This window comes from Choloepus didactylus, chromosome 8 (genome assembly GCF_015220235.1).
Source record: "Choloepus didactylus isolate mChoDid1 chromosome 8, mChoDid1.pri, whole genome shotgun sequence".
NCBI lineage: Eukaryota > Metazoa > Chordata > Mammalia > Pilosa > Megalonychidae > Choloepus > Choloepus didactylus.
Window position 1 is genome coordinate 22,486,252 of NC_051314.1, and position 24,269 is coordinate 22,510,520.

At 36.6% G+C, this 24,269-nt stretch overlaps 1 protein-coding gene across 1 annotated transcript in view; it reads right to left on the reverse strand.

The window, feature by feature from the left end:
- Positions 1-24,269, reverse strand: part of POLR3B (RNA polymerase III subunit B) — a 161,656-nt gene that overhangs the window by 45,170 nt on the left and 92,217 nt on the right. The window contains exons 15-21 of the mRNA XM_037846769.1: positions 22,709-22,871; positions 21,410-21,563; positions 18,472-18,546; positions 17,794-17,892; positions 14,074-14,201; positions 5,632-5,841; positions 3,157-3,315 (exon numbers count right to left, since the gene is read on the reverse strand). Of these exons, the coding sequence (XP_037702697.1) occupies positions 3,157-3,315; positions 5,632-5,841; positions 14,074-14,201; positions 17,794-17,892; positions 18,472-18,546; positions 21,410-21,563; positions 22,709-22,871 (988 nt within the window). The remainder of the gene's footprint in view (positions 1-3,156; positions 3,316-5,631; positions 5,842-14,073; positions 14,202-17,793; positions 17,893-18,471; positions 18,547-21,409; positions 21,564-22,708; positions 22,872-24,269) is intronic.

Genomic DNA, 24,269 nt, shown 5'->3' on the forward strand with positions numbered 1-24,269 from the left:
ACACACTGGTGTTTATGGCTGCAGTATTCAGAAATTTGTAACGGATGGAGGTGGCCTAAGGGTACAAGGATGGGTGAACAGAAGGGAGAACTGTGGTGTATACATACAAGGGAATACTGAGTGGCTGCAAGATAGAATGAAGTTGTAAGACATGCAACTAGGTGAATGAAACTTGAGGACATTATGTTGAAGGAAATAAGCCAGAAACGAAAGGACAAACATTGTAAGGCCTCACTAATATAAACTATCATGAGCAAATGCTGAGAATTGAATTCAAGAGCATAAGTTATCAGGGGATAGAACGCAGAGAGATTGGGCAATCGATGATGCAGGAATACAGAATGCATAATAAGGTTTATTGTTTAGGTTCCTAGATTATAAGCTCTTAAAGCAGTCATATCTATTCCTGAGTTTTAACTGTCATTTAAGAGAGATTTATTTGGTACAATATTTATATTCTCTGTAGCACACTATCTAATTTAACCTGTACATGGAACCTAGAATAGGGAATGAGATCTTGTTATTGCGTACACATTAATGTAATACCCCGATACATCCCAGAGTATTTGGGGCAGAAAATAAAAAAGCATTTGCAAAGTCCCCGTGAGGGACTGAGGAAATGTGGAAATATTAAACTTCCCTACCTGGGGAATTCCTGATATTCTTGCAAGCATCAGGGACTCCCAATTTAATAAGTCAAGCCCTCGATCCTGCCCTTACGAAATGTATTCCTGCAAAGAAGCTAAGCCTACTTATAATTATGCCTCAGATTCACCCCCAGAGAACCTCTTTTGTTGCTCAGGTGTGGTCTCTCTCTCTCACCTAACTCTGTAATTAAATTCACCACCCTCCCCTCTATGTGGGACATAACTCCCAGGTATGAGCCTGGTTCCAACATCATGGGATTGCGAATGCCTTCTTGACCAAAAGAGGGAAAAGAAATGAAACAAAATAAAGTTTCAGTGTCTAAGAGATTTCAAAGAGAGGTCATTCTGGAGGTTATTTTTATGCACTATATATATTCCTTTTTAGTTTCTAGTGTATTAGAATAGCCAGAAGGCAATATCTAAATCTGTTGAACTGTAAGCCAGCAGACTTTTGATTCTTGATGATGACTGTAAAACTATATAGCTTTTATCATGTGATTGTGAAAATCTTGTGACTGACACTCCCTTTACCCAGTGTATGGGCAGATGAGTAATAAAATAAAAACAAAAATACATACAAATAATAGGGAAAGGGGTATGTGATGTTTTGAGTGTTCTTTTTTATTTTTATATTCTTCTTTATTTTGGAGTACTGAAAAGGTTCTAAAATTGATTGTGGCGATGAATGCACAACTATACGATGATACTGTGAGCCACCGATTGTATACTTTGGATGGGTTATTTGGTGTGTGAATATATCTCAATAAAATTCCACTTAAAAGAAAAAAAAATATGTAGAACATAACAATCACCTGAAGAAGTTCTTGAGCTTCTATAAATGGGAAAAGCAAAACAAAACAAAACTATATGGTTAGACTTGGTCCATGGAATTCACACATAGGAGAAAAGAGTAAGTCCATACAGTGGGAATCCAACAAGGCGACTTATTTGTAATTTAGCAAGCCATTTAAAAAAATCATACATTAAGATAAGGGTGGATATAAAATAAAGAAATTGATTTAGGGGACCACATTAACACAAAAAACAGCATCTTGGTAAGTAGCAAACTGATATATCTTTTAAAGTGTTAGAGCAGATTTGGAACGTTTGTTTTTATTAATAGTTATTTCAACCAGTGATAAGTCACCAGCCACTTACTTAGGCAATGAGGCAATCAAAATCTTTCTTTGATTTTCCTGCTATTCCCATCTTCGCTTTGCATCTTTTTATGGTAAACTTGAGACCAACTGCTATGATACTGTCACTGCACTTATTTTCCAAGCCACATGGACCAGAGTTAAGAGTGAGATAATCTCTCCAAGAAAAAGAGGCAGAGAAGAGGGGAAACCATGTGCTCTGTGTCTCGTGGATCCACAGTCGACACAGCACTCATTCCCCATGCCCTATCCATGACAAGATCTGTGGATTTCCCTTCTCTACCATCTCCCCAACCCAGCTCATTCTTGCCACCTTCACCACAGCTCCCAAGTCCATACCATCCTCCATCACTTGGTCTACTAAGAGAGCTCTCAGTTGGTCTCTCCTCTATTTTGGCTACCTTTGAATCTTTTCTTCATGCTGTAGCCAGAATGATCATTTCAAATGTATATCTGATCATATCACTGGCACCTGTCTAATTAAAATTCTTTAGTGGTTTCCCATTGATTTTAGGATTATAATGAAAATAGTAATATGGCCACAAGGCTTTGCTTAGTGTGGCCCCTGCCTCCCTCTCTGTCTCTCTCTCTCAACACATATTCCCCACACACTACTGTAGTCTCTTCATTTTAGCCCCACTGGCCTTCTTTCAGATCTTTTAACTATCAGGACTTTTGTTCAGCCTTTCCCACTGCTTACAACGTACTGCCCTCCTCTCTTTGTTAGTTAACTCCTACTTATCCTTCAGATTTTAGCTCACTTCTTTGGGGAAAGCCACTCTGATCGTCCTGACTAGGTTAAATCTTCCTGCTATAAAATGGCCTCATAACTACCAATATGGTTCCTTAATTGCTTGTAATTTGACATTTTTTGGTGTGTGATCCTTTGATCAACATCAGTCTCCCACACTAGCCTATAACAACCATAAGGACAAGGACTATGGTTTGCATCAACGAAATTCATTACAAATTTGTAATTACAGTGATGTCACATCTTAGAGGAAGAAAAGTCCAAAGTTAATTTGTAAGTCAAATGCACAAATGATGAAATACCAGTGTAGACACAGGTATAAGACCCTATTCTAAATAAGTCCTTTAATGTGGCTTTTTTTAATGATTCAATGTTATAACTAGAATATTATAACTAGAATAGACTACTGCTGTGTAAAACACATGCATAAAAAAACAGACTGCAAAAAAATTCATCAAAAATGACCACACTTGGTTGAGTTAGGATAATGATATTGAAGGTTGTTATTTTCTGCACTGTTTATGAAATATTCAAGAATATTGTTGAATAACGTTCATAATTGCAAAAAGTATACATTTAAATTTTTAAAAAAGGCTTTCACCTGGAGAACAAATACCATCTGCATCTAAAATTTCATGTCGCCAGATGGGTTTCCTCGTAGCAGCATCCAACATGGGCCCCATCACTTTATCAAAAGTCTGATTGGTGTATCGTTTCAAGGTACATTTAGCATTTTTATAAACAAGGCAACGTCCAAAGCCTAAAATGAAACCAACATGGGTATCAGTAAAATGAAACTACAAGAAAATACTGTTGTGTTATTCAACACTTCCCCTACCTCCTCTCCACATGCATACACAAAACAAAACAAAATACTGTTCTACATATGTATGATCCGGGGCCTGGCAAAACCCTAGCAACAATCTGATAATCAGAAGAGCTGGCTCAGAACATCTCCCCTACCTACTGTCCATGTAGATGCTGGAAACTCTACAAGCATCTTTCAGCATGAACTATACCTTGTCATGTTGGAGGAAGATGAGAGAAGTCAAAAAGTGAATGTGTGATTCTTTCAGAGCACAGAGCCACAGAATGTCAGAATTGGAAAGGGCCTTAAAAATTACTAGTTTCACCCCTCTCTTTTATAGTTACTATGAGTGAGGTCCAGAAATATTAAGTGGCCAAGGCCACCTAGCAAGTTGGTGAGAACCAACCAAGTCCACTGATGTTCTAGGATCCTTGGTACACGTCCTTTTGGTGCATAACTCCTACTATCCTCCCTGTTAACGTTTTACTTTTTCTGATTTTGGCGTTTGGAGGAAGCTCCAAACAAACAAATGAAAAATTTTCTTTTTTTCCAAAGAGGAGAGAGAAAGAAAAAAAGAAACAATTAAGTGATTATAATGGGAGAGGTAGTCTGCCCCTGCCTTGAAGATCAACAAATTTTACTTTGAGTACATTTTTAGACAACATTTATCTAATGGATGAGGGAAAGTCTTGAGACCAACTAACAATCTAAACATTGAGGAGGAAAAGCAACAATGAACAGAAGTAAACCTTTGGGTGTGGCAAAAAACTCAACCACTGAATCCCTCAAAAGGATTTATCAATTGTAGAGCTGCTCAAAAGAGTCGTCATTCCCTCAACACTAAATATTATTTCCCAAGATCTTGTGCCTGCATTTCTTTTGTCTTCTCTTTCTCCCTTTGGCCAAGCAGTTATCTTAAACTGGATATTCTCTCAAATTTCCCCAAAATATACTGAGACATGTCAGAGTTCATTTAAATAGGAAAATGTTTCAGGAAAAATGTCTCAGGATCAAACGCCAGCTATTACTGATAAAATAAACAGCAGTAAAATCAATCAGGTAAACATGGATTTCTGAATAAAATCTCAATGCTCTAATGTAATTTTTTAAATATGAAGGTGACTGTGTGATGAAATAACAAATTTCTACATTGGACAGTAAATGAAGATGTTTGTGTATGTCTTTGAGCAAGATCTTAGTCATCACAGCAGCTAGTAAATTGTGTATGGTCATAATAAACTCAGCTTAGAGTCAACTGGTTTGAACACACCACATGATCTTGAAATTTCATACAACGGTCATTAACTGCAATGCACCGGAGTACAGTGTGAATCTGAATTGCATGAAATCAAGAAGTGTTCTCTTCTAAGTGTAAATGGACATTTTATTTACAGGTGATAGCTTAAAAGCCAGAACAGTAATCTCAGATCATTCAATTGTGTTGCAGAGTTTCTGACAGACATCACAAAGTCTTCAGATTTCCACATAAACGTTACCAGTTAATCAGAAAGGAAAACATCTAGTTTTAAAGCATGGCTGTTGTCATTTGCAGAAAAAAAAGAGGCATAAATTAAGTGCAGCCAACATTAATGCCAAAGACACATGTCTAGGAGTACAACTATGGCTGCCTAGCAACTACAAGAGGGAAGGGGACGGCAGAGTGGGTATGCAAGAGGGGGAAAGAGAAATAAAGATTATGAATAAAGAAGTCAGACTTCAGACCAGGTGATGGCTAAAAAAAAGAAAGAAAAGTGTAGAAAGTACAAACCAAGTTTTGTTTATATATATTTTTAACATTTGTCATTTGGCTAAAAAAAAGGACAACAGATTACAGGGTTGAGATACGTAATACAAAATAGCCCTCAACATACAACTATAGCTGCTGCCCTCTCAAACAAATTTGTCATTGAATATGTCGCTAGATATATTTTTTGAAAACCACAGTTCATTTATTTTAATTCCTGCTAGAAAATAAACAAATTCTTACAGTTTTTACCATTCAGGAATTGTTTCAAGTTACCAACAGAGTAATGCAACAATGAAAACAGATTGCTTCGTAGTACATTTAACAAATTACCTCTACATAACATACATTGAAAAAAAAAAAGCCAATACTCTAATACAACCTCCTCCTCTCTGTATACCATAAAATTCAAATTACTTGACACTGACAATATTTTGACACCAAGGGTTCTTTTACACTAATCACCCCTGCAACTAATTCTGCAAAAAGCACCTCTGGTGTTAGAGCTTTGAAAATGTACTTACCTCTGTCTAAGGAGGCCTTGTTTAAAACAAGAGCGTCTTCAATATCATAGCCACTATAACTCATCACTGCAACTGTTGCATTCTGTCCAGCTGGCAGTTTCTCAAATTCTATCAACTCAATGGTTTTTGTTTTAACCATAGGTTTTTGTGGATATGCCAGAAGATACATGAGAGTATCAATTCTGTTCCGCTGGTTGTATCCAATGGTACCTTTGTTGACATTGGAGAAAAGGGAATGCAATATTCTATTATGTGAAATAATTAGGTAGCAAGGAATACAGAAATACAAACATTAACTTCATTAATTAAAATGAAGAAAATCTTCAGGTCAAACATTTCAAAAGCAATACCCCCCACAATAGCCATCAACTTTTAAACATGGCATCAACCTTTAAAAGTATTTTTTCTTACTAATATTTAAAATCCTACAAAGAAGAAAAATCATACTCAGGTATGCTAATCCAAATGATTTCATTTTTAAATCTATATAGTTGATCCTCTTTGAGGAATTTTAGTTTCCACTGATTTATTTCACAGGTGAGCCAACAATTCTGTATTTGGTTCCACTATGTTCCAGGTACAATTCCAGTTGCTGCAGAAAGGTAAATTGGAGAATAGTGCCGTGTTTACAAGCAAGGGTTGACAGATTCATTTCTTATGAAGTAATCAACAATTACAGAAGTTCTAAACGAAAAAGAAAGCAGGAAAGAAGGAATGGAATGAAGAAAGAGGGATTCAAGGGAGAGCAGGTAAAAATGGATTTATTCATTTGTTTAGCTGTTCATTTATCAAGCAATTAATAAACATCTGTTTATTAAGCAGCTCATAAACTTCTGCCATATGCCACACCCCGGTGATAAAATGGGGAAAAGCACAATCCCTTCCCCTAAGGGATTTAGGGCATGGTCTAATCATGGATCGGCTCTTCCCTCCTTAGCAACCAGTCTTTCCACCTGATTGTCCGAGAAGGGTGATACTGGGTCACTGTCACCTGGAAAAGGAACTCAGAATTTTAACCCTTTTTTCTCCTTACCCTTACAAACATTGGGGTGCATGGACCTGCCTGAAAAGAAACCTTTCACTTTCCAGGACTTGTGAACATACAGCTGATCATTCTCAGAGACCTTAAAATTGGGAAACTCAGGTTTGCCCTACAGTTGAGCTTGAATGTGGTTTGCTGAACCTCTTTAACTTCTGGGTCTATCTGTTTTCTTCCCTCTGAGTAGCCAAGAAGAGCAAGCAGATATTAATGTTAGGGGAAAGAAGGTAGCTGTATGTGTCACTTGCTGTGTTTCCATAGTGACACGTGCAGACACAACCCCCCCCCACTCCCCCACCCTGCCAAAGTCCCATGCACCATAAAGCAGTTATGCCCTAGGGTGAGCAGATACCAAAACTCAATATTTATTTCTTTTAACTTTTTCTCCATAAACTTTTTTTTTTGTATTTTTCCCAACTAAATTTATTTGTTAATAATATTTACATACTTCAGTCATTGGTTTATTATGATCCAAATATATTTAAGATAGAGAAATACTATAAAGTACAGGTTACATTTTTTAGAAAGTACTTTAAGACCATAAGACCAAGTTGTAATCAGTCCTTGAAGCAGAACCATTCAGCTAAGCCTCTACCAGATTTCTGACCCATAGAAAGTGAGAGAAAAATAAATATTTGTTATTTTAAGGTTCTAAATTTGAGGCCAAATTGTTAAATAGCAATTGAAAACAAATACACCAAATGACATATCTAGCCATTAATATGTGAGAGATATAGTATTTGATAGCCTGAGGTATACATAAAAGAATGGGACAACATGTGAGTGCTTAGTGAATTTACAAACTAGTTTTAAAAATTAAGACGTATACGAATAAAAAGTCTGATGTAGGAAAAACGTGTACAAATGTGTACCAAAAAATCCTAAAATAATAACATTAAGGAAATGACATTGAAGCATAAGAAGTACAGTCATTTTTGTTGAGGAGTTAGTAAAGCTTTATAGAAGATCCATAAACTCTTGACATTAAATCAATAGTCACCACAACAGATGGATGAAAATAACTTAGGCAGCAGAAATGATACAGTACTCCCCAACAATTACTACTGAAGATAATAATAATCAAATCTGTAGGGTGTACTAAAGTAATGAGCACCTAGTACAGGGCCACTCTCAAGATTAATGTCAAGTGAATTAAATTGCAGAGTCCTATTATACTTTTTATGATAATGTGGCTTTGTGCTTAAATCTCTTGAAAATTTATCAAGATTCAGCTGAAAACAAAAACCAAACTGAACCACATGAACTTTTTGTTGAGTTACACTATAAACTGCCAATTAATTTATGTTATTTTAGTGCCAACTAATAAACTGGGCAGGATACCTGGCAATAGATCAGTTTGATGTTTTAGAAATAAAATCACTGCTGCTGGGATCGTGGTAAAAGTTCACTGACAATAAGTTTGTCCTTTCAAATGAAATCATTTAAAATTTATGTTGCGATTTCAGCTCCAATTGTACACTTTACCCAGCTTGAGACAAGGGTTTGGGCAAAGTCCCACCAGGCTGCCAAGCATGTCTTCTGAAACCTGAGACAAGCATTATTATGCAGCAGAGAAGCATAAATGGCTGCACCTCTAAACAATGGTGAAAGAGACTGGATCCCGCTATAAATTGTGCTACCAGGACTGGAACATACTTCTAGGCATTACAACTAAACATTGAATGTATGAACAGCAAAACAAATCGCAAAGGTTTTGTGCTTGTGATCTTATCAGAAATTTTCTTTAAGGACTTTTTAAAGAACTGTTGGAGTACACAGGTACACATACATTTTCAGCAGCACTGACCCTGGAAGTGTAACTTAAAACTTGATTTATAAACTATCCCTTCTAAATTATAAAACTTCAAAAATGCCATCAGACCCCCATAAATTTTATAAAAATTAGGGCTTATCAGCCACAGAAAACATCATGAAAAGACTAGCCTGTGTGAAGCACCTGCTCAAACCAGGACACCTCTATTACTATTATAATTTCCAGTCTCCTTAAAAAAGGCACTACATATATATAATAACTCACAATGAGAATATCTACAAACTGCATTCTCCTTCCACTACCCCATTATGTTATAATTACAGACTCCGATGATTTCCTTTTCTCACAACCCAGGACATAAATATTTTTTTACAAAGTCATATTTTATTGATAACTTTCTTAAGAAGTCACAAGTTGGCAAAGCAAGGTATATAAATGTAGGCTGACATAGTGAAGAGTACTTTATTCATTTATTTTTTTTAAGGTGGGATGAAAATAGGTTAGTAAGACGTGAATAGCTTAGAAAATGTATACTGAGAAAAATAAAATCAAGTTTCATGCATTTAACTATTTTTTCTTTCTCTGCCTTCCCCTGCCCAATTTCTTTTTCATTTAATCAACATTTTGAATACAATAAATTCCATCCATTTAAAGTATACACATTGATGAGTTCTGACACACATCTGTACCTGTGAAACCACCAGCACAAACAAGATCCAGAATATTTCCATGACCCCCAAAAGATCCCTGCCTCTATCCCTGATTCCAGGGAACCACGGATCTGTTTTTTTTTTCTTTTTTCTTTTAAAATCATTTTAGATTAGTATGCATTTACTAGAATTTTAAATAAATGAAATCATATGGTATGTATGCTTTTGTCTGCTTCTTTCAGTTAGCATAAGATTGTGAGATTCCTTTTCATTGCTGAGAAGTATCATTTTCCTTATCCATTCACTTGGTGATGACTATCTGGGCTGTTTCCAATTTTTGGCTACTGTGAATAAAGCTGCTATGGACATTCATCTACATACACGTCTTTGTGTGTTTTCATTTCTCTTAGGTAAATACCTAGGAATGTAATTTCTAAGACCTTTGGTAAGGGTATAGTTAACTTTTTAGGAAACTGCCCGAGTTTACCAAAGTGATTATGCCCTTTGAAAATTTCCCACCAGGAGTGTATGAGCTTCAGGTGCTCCACACCCTCACTGATACCTAGTATGTCAGTCTTTTTCATTTGAGTCATTCTAAGGGGTATGTATGTAGTGGTATTTCACAGCGGTTTTAATTTCCAATTGTTGAAGGCCTTCTCTGATGAATTGCCCAGACACAGTCACTGGAAATCAACTGCCCATAAATGTGGGGGTTTATTTCCAGAATCTTGATTCTGTTCCACTGATCTATATGTCTACCCTTACATCAATATCACACTGTCTTGAATGCTGTAGCTTTATAGTAAGTCTTAAAATCAGGTTGCATAAATCTTCCAACTTTGTTCTTTACAAAAATTGTTTTCTGCCTTTCTGGCCTTTGATTCTTAACAATTTTAATGTGCCCAGAGACTCATTCATCCATTTGTGAAGCATTTTTTAGGCGCTTACTCTACTCTACCTGATAAGCCAGCTCGATGCGAGGCATGGGTGTCTGTTAAGAACACAGACATAGTCCGTGTCCACAAGGAGTTTATAATCTAGCCTTGTAGGGAAGGCAGCCTTGATCATGAGCCACAGTGAACAAGAAAAAAGGAGGAAAGAAGCTAGTTTCGGTTGAGAAGAACTTTAGTAAATTTTATAGACGACAGTACACAGAATATATAACGTAACCTGTTGTAAGTTATTCAACTGAACTGGAATTCAGTTTCCTTGTTAGGAAAAAAAAAGGGCATGTATTATACCTCACAGGATCATTGTCTCTAATGAAAAAACGTATGTAAAGCATGAGTACTTAATAACTGGCAATTTTCATTACATTATTAACTAATATTATTAGCGATAAAAAAATGTGTACCCCATCATCAATTCTAGCTCCAACTCTAACCCTAAATACTGAACTTTAATTTTACTTCCATAAGTATTCATTGTCAACATCCCAGCTCAGGAAATACCCCATAAGTGCACTAAAATAGCCACAATGATTTAATTATTTTTCTAACCAATAGCAGAATTCTAAAAATGAACTGTCAGATTATTTGGCCAAAGCATCTTTTCATTTTATAGCCCCAAACGGATAAAGAAAAAATATGCTAAAAAACAATTCAAACAGAAAGTGAGGGAGAACTGCAGAATGAAACAAAATTTTAAGGAACTTTGAATATTATGTGCATTTTAATATCCCCAAATCTCCCAGCCTACTTCCAGTATACTCCACTCTACTGTCAAGCAGGGAATATAAGGGAAGAAACTATCTGCTTAGGAATAGAATCTGTTTAAGAAAACAAACAAACAAACAAAAAAAACAGAAACTGCATTAGATCTTAAATTAGGGGGAAAAAAAAAAAAGTCCCAGCAATTTGGAGTTGAAGGGGTAAGGCATGGTGTGAAATTGGGGAGTGTGGGCTGAGGAGAGTTATGCGATGCATATTCATTAACTGAGTGACCGAAAGATCCTTTTAAACAAGAGAAAGTGCTCCACTAGAGGACTGCCAACTAATAAAATGGGCAGGATATGAAAGCGTGACTCGTGAACTTGGCATCGGTGCCAATGAGAGTATACACAACGCAGCTCCGCCACACAGCCTTTTCCCTTGTACCACTGAGTGTCCTGGACAGCTCACCTGGCTTCTTGCTCTGAACTATGCCACAACACAGCCAGATCCATGAAACAGAGACATTTCTCAGCACAGCACAGTAAGACGCTGTGAGGAAACCTGAATATACTGATAACTTAGAAAGAGAGCCTAAGATTTAAGTCAGCACTCTCTTATGTACAAGGTAAGGCTTTCAGTCTCTTGGTTTGGTTTGTGCTAGTCTTGGTCTCTCTCTGTGTAGTGATAAAAAAAGACTTTCTCTCATTTCTTCACTCCTTCACAGGGAGGTTGGTAGTGAATGGTAGAAAGCAAATTTTCTAGGTTGGCTAGAATATTTGTGAATTAATTCATGGACCACATGGACTAACAGACAGATGGATAGCAACTAAAATATTATTTTAGAATAACCACACAGAATCTCTGTGAGATTTACATAGTCTTCAGCAATGGCTCATATTTAATATGGGTTGAAGGGTGAATTTTAGTTACCAGCTGTCAAGACTACATGGAATTAAAATGACCTAGAGAAGACCTACCCAAAGTGCTAGGACTGCTTTCCAGACGTGGGTCTCTGTTGCGGTTCTCTCCCTCTGTGGCCTTTCTCCTTTTGTGATTATTCACATAGACCTTACTCAGTACTTCTCCAGCTACTTCAGTGTCCAAAAAGGAATGTGGCCATGCTATGTGCCAACTTTAAATGTACTTTTATCTCATTGCTTTTCTTTCCAGTCAGGTGTTTAATAATAACAAACAGTAACAAAGGCTTTTTTTTATTACTTAAGATATTCAGTGGCTTTTGTCTTCCCAGCGTCAGCAGTAACGTCAGAGGATTGTATCCAAGGAGCTAAATGTGCAGGACCCAGGGTCAGAGCAGCTGAATACACCAACCTCAGAAAACACAGACAATGAATTGCAAATGACACTCAAAACAAAACGAGAAAAAAAACCTTCACACAGAAAACTACAAAAGAACTCTACAGACACTGAATTGGCTTTCTGTACACACTGATCCTGCTTAACTGTGTGTGTGGTAACTAACGAAACATTTCAGATACTCATGGCCACAAAATAAAGGCTTTTCTTCATGGGGAGGGGGATTATAAAAATAAAAATATTATTTCTTTCCTTTAAGTCTCTGCTTTATTAAAAAAAAAGGATGCGTTAAGGAGATAGATGTGGTCTTTTCTGTTTTAAATCTTCAAACACTCTAAAGAGTGGCACTGGCGATGAAGTGATTAGTCTTCCGTTAATTCTGCTGAAGGTTCTATACAAAAGGTGTATTGTTTCAGCCAGGATTCACATCATGAAACAAAATGGTTTGGTAAACCCAATAGAAGTGATAGCCCTTTCACGACACACAGGGTTCAGTACTGTATATTTCAACTTGTTAGCAAGTCAGAAGCACAAGCGGGAAATCAGCCTCCACTGCTGCTGACGATGAATGGGAAAGGCTAAATTGATGAGCCGCTGTTTAGATTTTCCCACTGGGAATTATTCTGAACTGTCCAGGCATTACATCATTCAGGTAAAGGGTAGCGGGAGAACATGCTTTTCATTTTGAAGGCCAACTAAAGGGCAGTATAAAAACTTGAAAAGAAACATATCCTCTATCCGTAACGAAAAAATAGGATTCCTTAATCATCAAGCTATGGTCAACCGTGACTGAGTGCTGGAACTGAGAGGTTAAATGTATTCTGGTCGTTACCCAAAGACAATGCAAAAACCTTCCCCTCAACATTATTGAAGTTTCTTTAAGAAGCTCCCTTGTATCACACTAAATCAGAGATAAAAAGTCATATTGATGTCACAGACATATATTAAAGTAAAATTTATTACATTTACTAGAATTTAATTGATTTTAAGACACACTTCAGGAAAAAAGCTTTTCAGGAAAACTGTTTTGCCTGGTATCCCCTCTGTATCACTTTCAAGATAAAACGCTAACACCTTGATGTGTGGCACCTCCCCAGCACATCTCTACACCACATCTACTCAACAGTTAGACCCAAGGGGACTCTCCCAGGCAATGTTTGCCTATACTTCCAAACCTGTGAAAAACACTCACTGCGTTTCAAGAATCAGCTCAGTTCTGTTCTTCAAAAACAACCCACTCTTTTAACTTAAGTGCCTTCCTTCTCTGTTTTCCTTAGATTCTGGCTATCTAGCTATTATAGCATTTATCAAACTATACTGAATTACTGCTTTATTTGTTGGTCTCGCTTACTAGACTTTGAACTCCTTGAGGACAGGGCTCTTTCATCTCTGTATTTCCAGGCTCCAGCTCCATGTCTGGTCTATACTTCATGCTCAACAAATTTTAAGGATGGATGGATAGATAAATGGACAGATAAATGGATAGCTGGGTGGATGAGAGGGAAGAAAATAAACCCAGAAATTTGTATGACATGTCCTGGATACGTTTCAGGAAATATAACAGCAACTGCAAAGATATGGTGGATTCAATGCTTATTCTCCAGAAAATTACTAGATGCATCTGAATACACATTGTGCACATTTACCTCTATTTTTTCCCTCTCTCCTCTTGTACCTTTGAATTTTTCTGCTTTTTCTTCCATCTTTCCTGGGTAACAACTTACATTTTTATGCTTTTCTCTTTATATTTAACCCCTAATAATTTTATGACAGTTATTATGTGTCCCTTTGTTTGATTAAGGAAACAAGTTCAGAGAGGTTATCTCCATTTTTTCTTTGAGCTTTAGATGTGACAAGGGTACCTGCAAGCATTTCAGAGTTCCATAGGAAACCCTCTGAGCTACAGGTGCTATCAATACCTGATATGGCCAAATTCTGCAACACTAATAAAGCAAAAATAAAGATATGTCTTTTCCCAAGTATTTAGAAGCAAATTCAAGAAGGAAATCTTACCCATGGCTTGTTTCCCCATGGCACACTGATACGTGTTTCTTGGGGACTGGTTATGATGAGGGTATGGAATCAGGCCAGCACAAACGCCGAGAAGAGTGAAGGGTTCAATCTCCAAATGGGTGGTATCTCTATCAAGTTAATTAAGAGTTAGACATCTTAGGCATCAAATACTAAAATAAATGTCTCCTTACAAGATATCAAAATATTACTACCCTAGGTCTCTGAGGGATTTATAAGACAGTAGAAGTTGATGCTAATAAAACTGAAAAATAAAAACAATTGAATAAAATATGATAAAACATAAAAAATTACAATCATTTATATTAGTGATAGAAATAAAGAAGACAATATGGAAAGCCTATATAGGTATTAAAATTAAAGAATTACCATATACTAAATAATACAGTAGTGAAAATATCCACATGAAAATGAAGCTTGCTTTTCCTCACTTTTCCTACTTGTATCAATGAGGAAAGTGTATCACCATTTCGGAGGAAAATATCCCCTTTAATAATAAGTTAAATCGTGCAGTGACAGATACTGTGGCCACTAGCCAAAAATGGGGCTAGTAAGCACTTGAAATGTTAGACTAGCACAACTGAGGAACTGAGTATTTTATTTTCCTTAATTTTAATTAATTTAAATTTAAAAACTCAAATCTAAATTTAAATAACTCAATTGGTATTAAAAAACTTTAAATACATTTGGAACAACTTGCATTTGTGAATCTACTTTTTCGATTGTAGATGTTATGAAATCTAATATATATGGATTAAGTATTCCAAAGAAAATTTAGCATCCAAATTGAGATGTACTGTAAGTATAAAATACACAGCAGATTTTGAAGACTTTGTAGGAAAAAAAGAATATACAATATCTCATTAATATTTTTATATTGATTACATGTTGAAATGACTATTTTGGATATACTGGGTTAAATAAAAAATATTAAAATTAATTTCACCTATTTCTTTTTACTTCTTTGAAATATTGCTACTAGAAAATTTAAAGTTATATAGGAGGCATGCATTAAATTTTTATGGGATAGTTCTGCTACGGACATTGGACACAAAGTGACTCTGTCTAATAGGTGTCAAAATCTTAGCTCGTTTCATAACAGATTTCTGTGGAAACTCAGTTTTCAGCTAAACGATAAAGCAACTCAGATACGTTAATGAAAAAGGGCAGCCAGATAGTTTATGGGCCTTTGCTGAAAAGAGGAGATAGTCCATCCAAGATCTATAGTCTCTGTCGACCCTGTGTTCCTTCCTTAAGTGTTTCTGAAGCATAACCTAACAATTTCAATGGTTTACTGTACCTGTGGAGAGGAGTAACTTCAAGACAGCCAAGTGCAAACCCATCATGGAAACTTAGTTGCAATGTACCTCATAAAAGTCTTCCCACTTGTCCAGTTACACATCTATTTTTGTTTTCAATACACAGGTGTTAAATTACGTGCCAGTTGGTCAGAGAAGATGCTTTCCAGGTATCTTTCGGTTTGAAGAACATAGTTTTGACCTTATGACCTGGCAGAACCCCAATCCTCTCAAGATACTTTATGCCTTTGTCAGCAGAGGGAGAAAGGGCTCTGGGTTTTGTTGTGCATTTTTATAGAACATCAGTTTAAAGCTACATTTTATAGCCTAGAATAAAACAGTGTTTGTTTTAATGTACTGTTTTGTTTAAATATTGATCAAACTGATATTCTTTATATAAATAAAAGACAAATTTCCAGATGTAAAGACTGGAATAAACTGAAAAATGAAGAAGGGGAAAATGTGAAGTTTCTTTTTTTCTTTTTTCATGACAACAACATATATAAGATCATATATTATCCAATAATTACTGAAAGTCCAAACACTCTGGATTGTGATTTTACAAAAAAGAAAGGAAAATTATTTCCTTCAAAATCATAACCACAACTTTCTAAACAATAATTAGACTTCCTATTATTCACTGTACATGTGGACTTAAATCCAGCTCAAATTAAAATTAAGCGAGATATTACTTGTCACAGCAGAAAATTTGGAAGCAATCTAAATATTCATCAACAGGGAACAAGTTAAATAAACTATTTATGTGTAGGGATACAGTGAAATAATAAGTAGCAATGGAAAAATAATGTGTACATATATTTTATGTATATCCATATAAGTACATACACATAGCTACATACACAAATATGGAAAAATGTCCAGAATATACTGTTAAGTTCAAAAGTCAATTCCCTGAAAATATGTTGCCACTGTTTTACACACACACATTCTGTGGGACCAGGTATGTATGTCTGTAACCAGTTAGGAAAAAATCTTGAAAAGTACATACTAAACTATTAGCATTGGCTACTTCTGGAAGGTGGAAAGGTTGGAGGGATGGGGAATGAAGGAGAGACATTGTTTTACTTTATACATTTCTATATTTAAAAAAAATTCACAAATATAGATTATTTATAATTATTTATAATCCAGAAGTGTGCCTGGAGAGTCTGAAGAAGCCAGCATGGTTGAAACAGTGAGTAAGGGGAGGCAGGAGATGATCTGCAGTGGTAAAGAGGGTGGGCACTGTGCCGGAACCTGAGTGAGATGGAATGCCACCAGGGGGTGCAGAGAGGTGGCATGGCCACTCTGGACTCTCAGGACAGACTATGGGGGGCAAGTGCAAAAACAGTCAGGAGCCTTTAGTAAGAACACAGGCAAGCAACGCCAGAGGCTTGGATTAGGAGGGATGTGCAGGTGGTGAAAAGAGCTCGGATTCTGGGCATATTTTGAACATTCTCATGACCTACTGAAGGACTAGATGTGGTGTGCAGAGAAGGAATGAGTCAAGGCTGAAACCTGGGTTTTCTGCTTGAGACACAGGAAGAACAGAACTGCTATATATTGGGTTACAATAAAATACTCCTCTTTAATATTCAATCTTGAAAGGAAGGGAATTAAAATAGTACTTTGAGAGATTCCCACCTTTCAGGGAATAACAATTCTGACTGAAAAGCATTATTATTTACTAAATTGTTGTAAGACAAAAATAAAGTAGTATGCCTCATCTGGTAGCAGAGAACAGAAAAGTACTTGTTCTTGAATGAAGACAAAAACAGTTATCAGGTATAGTATTAAACTCCCTACCTACTGAAAAATATAACTGCAAATATTCCAGTCTGAGTCACATGCATCAGACAGCAAGCTACAGAAGTGTCCTCTACTGTATTTCAAAAGGAATACAGATGCTTCCTAAAACTGTCACTGTTCTAAAAGGCACATCGTGAACATACTACTGTTTCATGTTTATATTGTATATAAGCTCAGAGATGTCTTTACAACATACTATGTAAGGAATTCCTGCATTAAAAAATAAGAATTCAAATGTCCACTGACAAAATCCTCTCTAGAAGATGTAAATACATCTTTATATAGCCTGATTCATTAGTTCAACTTTGGAAATAATCAAACATTAAAATCAGGGCAGCAATTCCTCTTTAAAAATAAACATTAAAAGTAAACATTCCTATATAAGTAGGAATGATAATTAAATCTAAAGATAGCTCATTAGCACTTTTGTGAGACTATTACATTGGGATAAATGATGGGTTATATTTCATTATAAAACAGAATACTTCTAATACTTCCTACAAGAAGAGTACACGATAAAAAGATTGAAGATGACAATGAAAAGAGAGGAAGGTAGGAATATGTTTTAATGATGGTGGCTATGGATTCCACTTACTTATTAATTGTATGTTCATAGAGTGCAATGTTACAGTCATTTTCTTCATTCACGTCTAAATATTCAACCAGGCTCTCATGTAAGAAATCTTCAAAATTCCTGAGGAAATATTGGTGAAGAAGACATTAAAAAGTATTTGAATGCAATATGTAATAGCAAAAGATTAGGGCTTTTTTTTTTTTTTAGGCCCAAAGCACTTCTTTCTCCCAGAGTATCAATACACTGAGATACCTGGAACATGCATTCTTGTATCACAGACTGATCACAAATCACTGAAATAAAAACCTTAAAATATGTTTGGTTCTCATCAATCAGGTCTCCATTTCTGAAAAAATCTTGTCAATCTAGTCTAAAAAAAAAATTCTATGATTTTAGAAACTCTATGATGAGAAACCTGCAGCATCTACATCAACACGTTGTAGGTCCTTCTCTTACACAAAATACTTAACAGTGCACTAATTTTACCAAGGATCTGTATCCTCAGCATCTAAACTGATAAATATTTTATAATGTCCAAGCAAGTTAATATGGAGAAGAATACGTTTTTAATGGGCTGGTATATTAGGTAAGGAGGAATTAAGAGCCTAAATAGGATCAAAACACAGATCAAATAATATTGCGGATTAAATGATGTATGAGCATTAAGGAGATTGCTAAATTTTGCTTTTGGTTATTTACCTGTATCCCTGAGCCAGCTCTTCCATATGCTTATTTGTTACTGCAGGCTTCTGTTTCTTAACAATTATGTAGGGTCTAAAACAGAAGAAAAAACATACAAAACAACCAAAATTAATAGTACTTCAACAGAAGAATTAAGTCATCAAGTAATGTTTACTATATTGAAGTGAGGGAAGAGGTAGATATGATCACTCCTGGACTGCTTTAAGACACCAGGTATTTTCTTGCATGTATGAGCAAGTGGGATCCTGCTCTCTCTCTTTCATATGTACATACATACACATATAAGCCCATGTTCATGCTAGTGTGTGTGCACACATACATGTATACGCACACACAGTACTTCCTCCAAGTATCTTGGAAAATACTTCGTTTTAAATGAAAAGGCAACACAAAAATGATACTCAGTAATACTAGTCTAGAAAAGCAACAAAATCTCTAATGTCATATTTTTTTAAAACTGTAAATGCATCACACCAAAGTATCCAGATTTCCCTTTGGGAATATCTGATATACTACCCATGGAGTCAGCAGGCAAAGAGGCACTATTATTGAGAATGATAATGACCTTTTGTAGTGAGGACCTGAAGAACATCCAGCTTTTTAGAACGTTTTGATTTAGGATAAAAACATGGAGCTAGACTAGAAGGTTACTTTAAAGCTACATATGAGGAAAATGAGTGGCTATAAGCTTGGAGGGAATAAGGCTTCCTTGCTTTGTTATTTTAGTGCTGTAATGGGTGTTAGGTAGAAAGAGCTTTAGTCCCCATGTTCTGTTAGATTAACCTGTAACTGTCAGTGGAGACCTGCCTCTCTGAGGGCTTCACCACCACAAGGAAACACCGACACAAAGGATGGCATGCAGCTTCGAAACGTCAAGGGCTGTTGCTATTTGGATAAGCAGCTCTTACAGAGAGAAGCAAGTGACCAGAGACATTTGTGCATTCTGTCCTAAAGTCCAAATAACTATTTGAGGACTAATGAGCACTTTCAAACAGTTAAGAAGAGGAGCTACACAATTACAAAAGGGGGACACAAGTTGCCGAAAAATGAACTGGGTGAGCTTTTCATGGAACTGAACTTTATCTCAAAATTCTGGCTGGTTCTTGGTAGGGAAGTAGAGCAAAAATGTTCATGTTAAGAGACTCAGAAGTGATGACAGAAGCAGAAGGAGGGGGAGGGGATCACATTTAGCTACTTTTGTTATTCTTTATTCAATAAATTCTACTAATTCTAACTGCCAGATTTATGCTGTGCCTTTATAAAATTGCCTCCAGTTTTCTTTTAGAATATGCTATATTATATTGAATGTAATGAAACAGAACAACCTTAAAAAAGAGTAATTTAGAAAATGGCACTGATTTTCCCTCCCCAATTGGACTACGTTGCTAATAGTTACAAATGAGCACCTTCTGTGTTTTAGATCATCTACAAGGCCTTAAAACACACCAGGTATCAATCAGTTCTCAGATCAATCATAGGCAAGCAGTTATTTTTTTCCATTTGACAGCCAAGAAAACCAAGACTCAGATGCCTAAGTAATATACTCAGAGTAACACAAGTCAATAGGTGGGAAGTTAGGATTAGAATGGCTGTATACAGATAGGGATATTTGGTTGCAAAGAATAGAAACCGGTTCTGGCTAATTTCAGCAAAAATGGAATTTACTGAAAGGATAAGAATGGAATATTTTACCAAACCAAAGAAAAAGATTAAATGCTCAGGCTCAGAAAGAAAAGGGTCTACAGCAGGATCCACTAAGTGACAAAAACAGGCAGCCTCTTCCAGGTGTCACCACCAGGAGAATCAGTTCCAACCATTTCCACTCCTGAGTTCTTCTATTCAGGATCCAACTCCTCTGAGAAGAGTGTCTGACTGGCCTAGCTTGGGTCATATGTCTGACCCTTGGCTGGAGAGAAGAGGGCACCTGACTGCAGGGGGAGGGGCAATCATTCCCCAAAGGAAAATGAGGTAATGTTATCAGAAGGAGAAATGGATTCTGGGAAGACACAAACAATGGCCATCCACTCTCCCAGTTCTGAAAGACCTCCAAGCCTAAGCTCTTTCCACCACTCTACCGTATTGCTAGCTCACTTCCTTGAGTCTTAACACTATCTAAGGTCTATAAAGAACGACCACAGTAAAACAAGTGAAGGCTTATGAAACAAGGTAACCTCCTCAGCTGATGTCCCTGCAGATCTCAGAAAGACCACATCCTATTCATATGCATCTTTGTACCCCCAGATCCTAGACAATACCTTTGTATAATAAGCCCTTAATAACTAGTTGCTGCATGAATAAAGGGAACCTACTTTTCTACTTGGTCTAATGTTATTTCTTCATGCCTCTAAGATTTTTATTCCTGCCATTTCTCAGCCTTTCTCCCTTCCTCCTTCATCCAAGTAACACAACCGTACTCATCCTTTAAAGCTCTGTTCGAGGTAATAGAATACAGTGGGTAAAATCACGAGTGTTGATGTCAAATGAATTAGAAGAGTTTTGGAGTAAAAAAGAGACTTCAGCACTATCTAGCACTGGGTAAGTTATGTGGCCTCATCAAATCACAGTTTCCTAATTTTTTTAAACAAAAAAAATAATTCCAACCTCATAGGGTTGAATGTCATTAAAGCTTTTAAATAGTATATCTGTTAAAAAAAAATAAAGACTACCTCTCATTTCTTATTAGCATAGCTGATTATTATTAGTAAATTATTTCTGCCTCTCCCAGAAGACTGAGCTGTCTGAGGGCAGAGACTGTGTCCCATTAATCTTTGTATCATCAGTACCTTCCATACATATTCATGAAGTTTTATCTTCATGAATTTATCTTAAAATTATCTTAAAAATGTATAAGGTTAAAGCAGCCTCAAAATAAAAAGAACTCTCTTTCCAAAGTAAACATAAAGAATTCTTGAAAACCCTTTGTAGCAATATATACCTGCAAAGCCTTCCTCCATCAGAGGAAATATAGACACATCGATCTGTAAGATTTGTTGAGATGGAAACAAATTCATTGATATAACCTGCTCTTCGCATCAATCGAAATGTATTCACTAGTTTCTTATGGTCTCGAATGACGCCCAGGATGTTACCTAAGCAAAAAGAAGCAAGAAGTATTTGAGAAATAAAAAAGAAACCTAATCTAATTTAACATATCCACCCCATAAAGATAAGCAGCAGCACTGGGAGTCATTTGGAAACTCTATTACTGCCTGCAGCCAGTCCACAATGCTGTAAGGAAGCAACACGGTGGAGCAGGGAAGGACGGGAGCCGTGTGATGGCTGAGGAACACCCGGCAAGTCACCTACTTCCCTCACGTGTCAGCACAGACCTGGGAGCATGGACTCGGGGTCCGGGCTGCCTTGGTTGAGCACTGGCTCCATCACTTCCACAGGGTGGCTGGGAGGATTAAACGAGTTGACCTATGTGAACTCTGCCTGGCACCTCGTAACTGCCCTTGTTAAGCTGTTCTTGTTGCAATCCTCTGTGAAATGAGGAAAATGGACTTGACCTCACAGGGTTAGCATGGTACTGGGTAAAAATGTAGAGTAAGAGCCGACTGCACATTAGCCTCTGGGATGAACTGAGTGAAGGATCAGTTAACAGCCCTGCCGAGGTGCTGAGCCCTTGCCTTCTCACCAGCACACACAATAAAGCTCACTGTCTCCCACAGTGGAAGGGGGAGAAGAGAGGAGACACGGGAACTCAGTGGTCAGGGACGAGTACCTAGAGCACACTCATTTGGAAACAGGCACAGAGCATCAAATCACAAGTAGAAAAGATGAGGACATACTTGCTGCTAAGTCTCTGCAGGACTTATAATGAGGTAGGAAGGGGTATGTGAAAGGAGCCACTGGAGTAGGAACCAAAGGAAAGGGACCCTCTTGCCACAAGCTACTGACTTATCAATTACCAAACTGCTGAATATAGGTCCATTCACTGATTATTTTGGCAGAGTGGCGCAGAGATGTAACTTGTACCATACAGAGATGCCATGCTGAAGCCTTAATCTACAGTGGCTTTGCCAGCAGCTGGGAAAGGGTAGAAAGCAGCGTCTCAGAAACGTTAACCCTCAGCTCTGTATCATTTCAGAACCTGGATAACCTAGCCGATGGAATAACTTATGGTTAGTTTTTTCTATCATCAAAGGTCAACCTGGGCCCTGAGTTAAAGTGTATTGTACTTTAAATACAAGGGTAATAATGGATTCCCCCATGGATTGTTTAATATACCCACCATTGAGGAAGACAAGGAATACATTTGGGTAAGAGAGCTCTTCTCCACATAACAAATTCACATCTTCTACTCCCAGGTTACTAGCTAATTTAACGATGGGCCCATCTTCCATGTCAGTGGTAATGTGTGTCATAAGGGCCAAGTTTTTAACCAAACCACAAGCCTAAAAAGTAAAAGACAGTAATTTCTATGAATGAAGGTTAGTAATACAAAGTATAGTTTGTGTCTGAAAACAGTTCTCCACTTTCGTGATGGCAATGCAAAGCAGTATAACCCCATAGAGGACACGTTGGCAATTCATCCCAAAGCCTTAAAATGTACATACCCTTTAAACCAGAGGAATTTATCCTAAGGTAATAAACAAAGGTATAAACATAGATTTAGGCACAGAGAGACTCACAATACTATTAGGCACAGTACTATTTGTAAATGTAAATAATGATATCATACGTGCTCAACAAAAAGAAAATGATTACACAAACTGTTATTCCCAGACAATGGGACCCTATAGTCATTAACACAACATTGTACAAAAACACTAAAGGAGAACACTGATAAATGTGGCTAGGTAAAAATAAAGAACTTCCCGTCTGAAGTAGGAGACAGTCTACAAAATAACTGGCCAGTATTCTAAATTAGTTTCTTAGTCATGAAAGGCAAAATAAGACTGAAGAACTGTTCCAGATTAAAGGAGACTAAGGAGACATGACAACTAAAAGCAGTATGTGATCCTGGACCAGGAAAAATACATTAGTGGGACAACTGGTGACGTCTGAATAAGGTTTATAAATGATAATATTCTTACCAAGGTTAATTTCATGACATTGATGATTATACTCTGATTATACGTAAGATATTAAAGTTTGGGGAATTTAGGTTAAGGTTTAAGGATATTATCTGTACGTTTTCTGAAACTTTTTTGTAAGTCTGAAATTATTTCAAAATGAAAAAGAAATACAAATATTTTTAAACTTCAACACAATAAAATTCTAAAACAAGAATGCAGACAAGGACAGAATACAGTAAACTGAGAAAAAAGCACTTGAATCACATGTGACGTAAAGATATCTTCACTTTTTAAAAACCATCTGCATAGTAACGCACAAAATGGATACTTTATTGAAGTTAGCTAAAGCAATCTCTAGGAAATTTGGTATTTCAAAGTTGAAGATGTATAAATTGTGCAAATTTGACAAGCTGCATAATTTTAGTGTATGAATTTCCATATGGTTTACAATAAACTGGGAGAAGAGGAAAAACTTCTAAAAGTCACAACAATGTATGGATTCCTATTTTTTACCTCTTCCAAGTCATAACAAATTCCTATGCTCTGGAGCTTATGCCTTTTACTTCTCATACATTAACTCACTCAACTCGTTCAACATATATTTTCAGAGCTTCTACTCTGAACTAGGCTCTGTGCTAGATGCTAACAAGTTTCCTTCCTACAGAAGTTTACAATTTAGAAAGAAAAGAAATAAGTGAAACCAACAATGGTAACACTAAGGAGAAAGGGTCAAGACACAGGAAGTAGTGGATGCTATGGAAGTCAATGTATTTA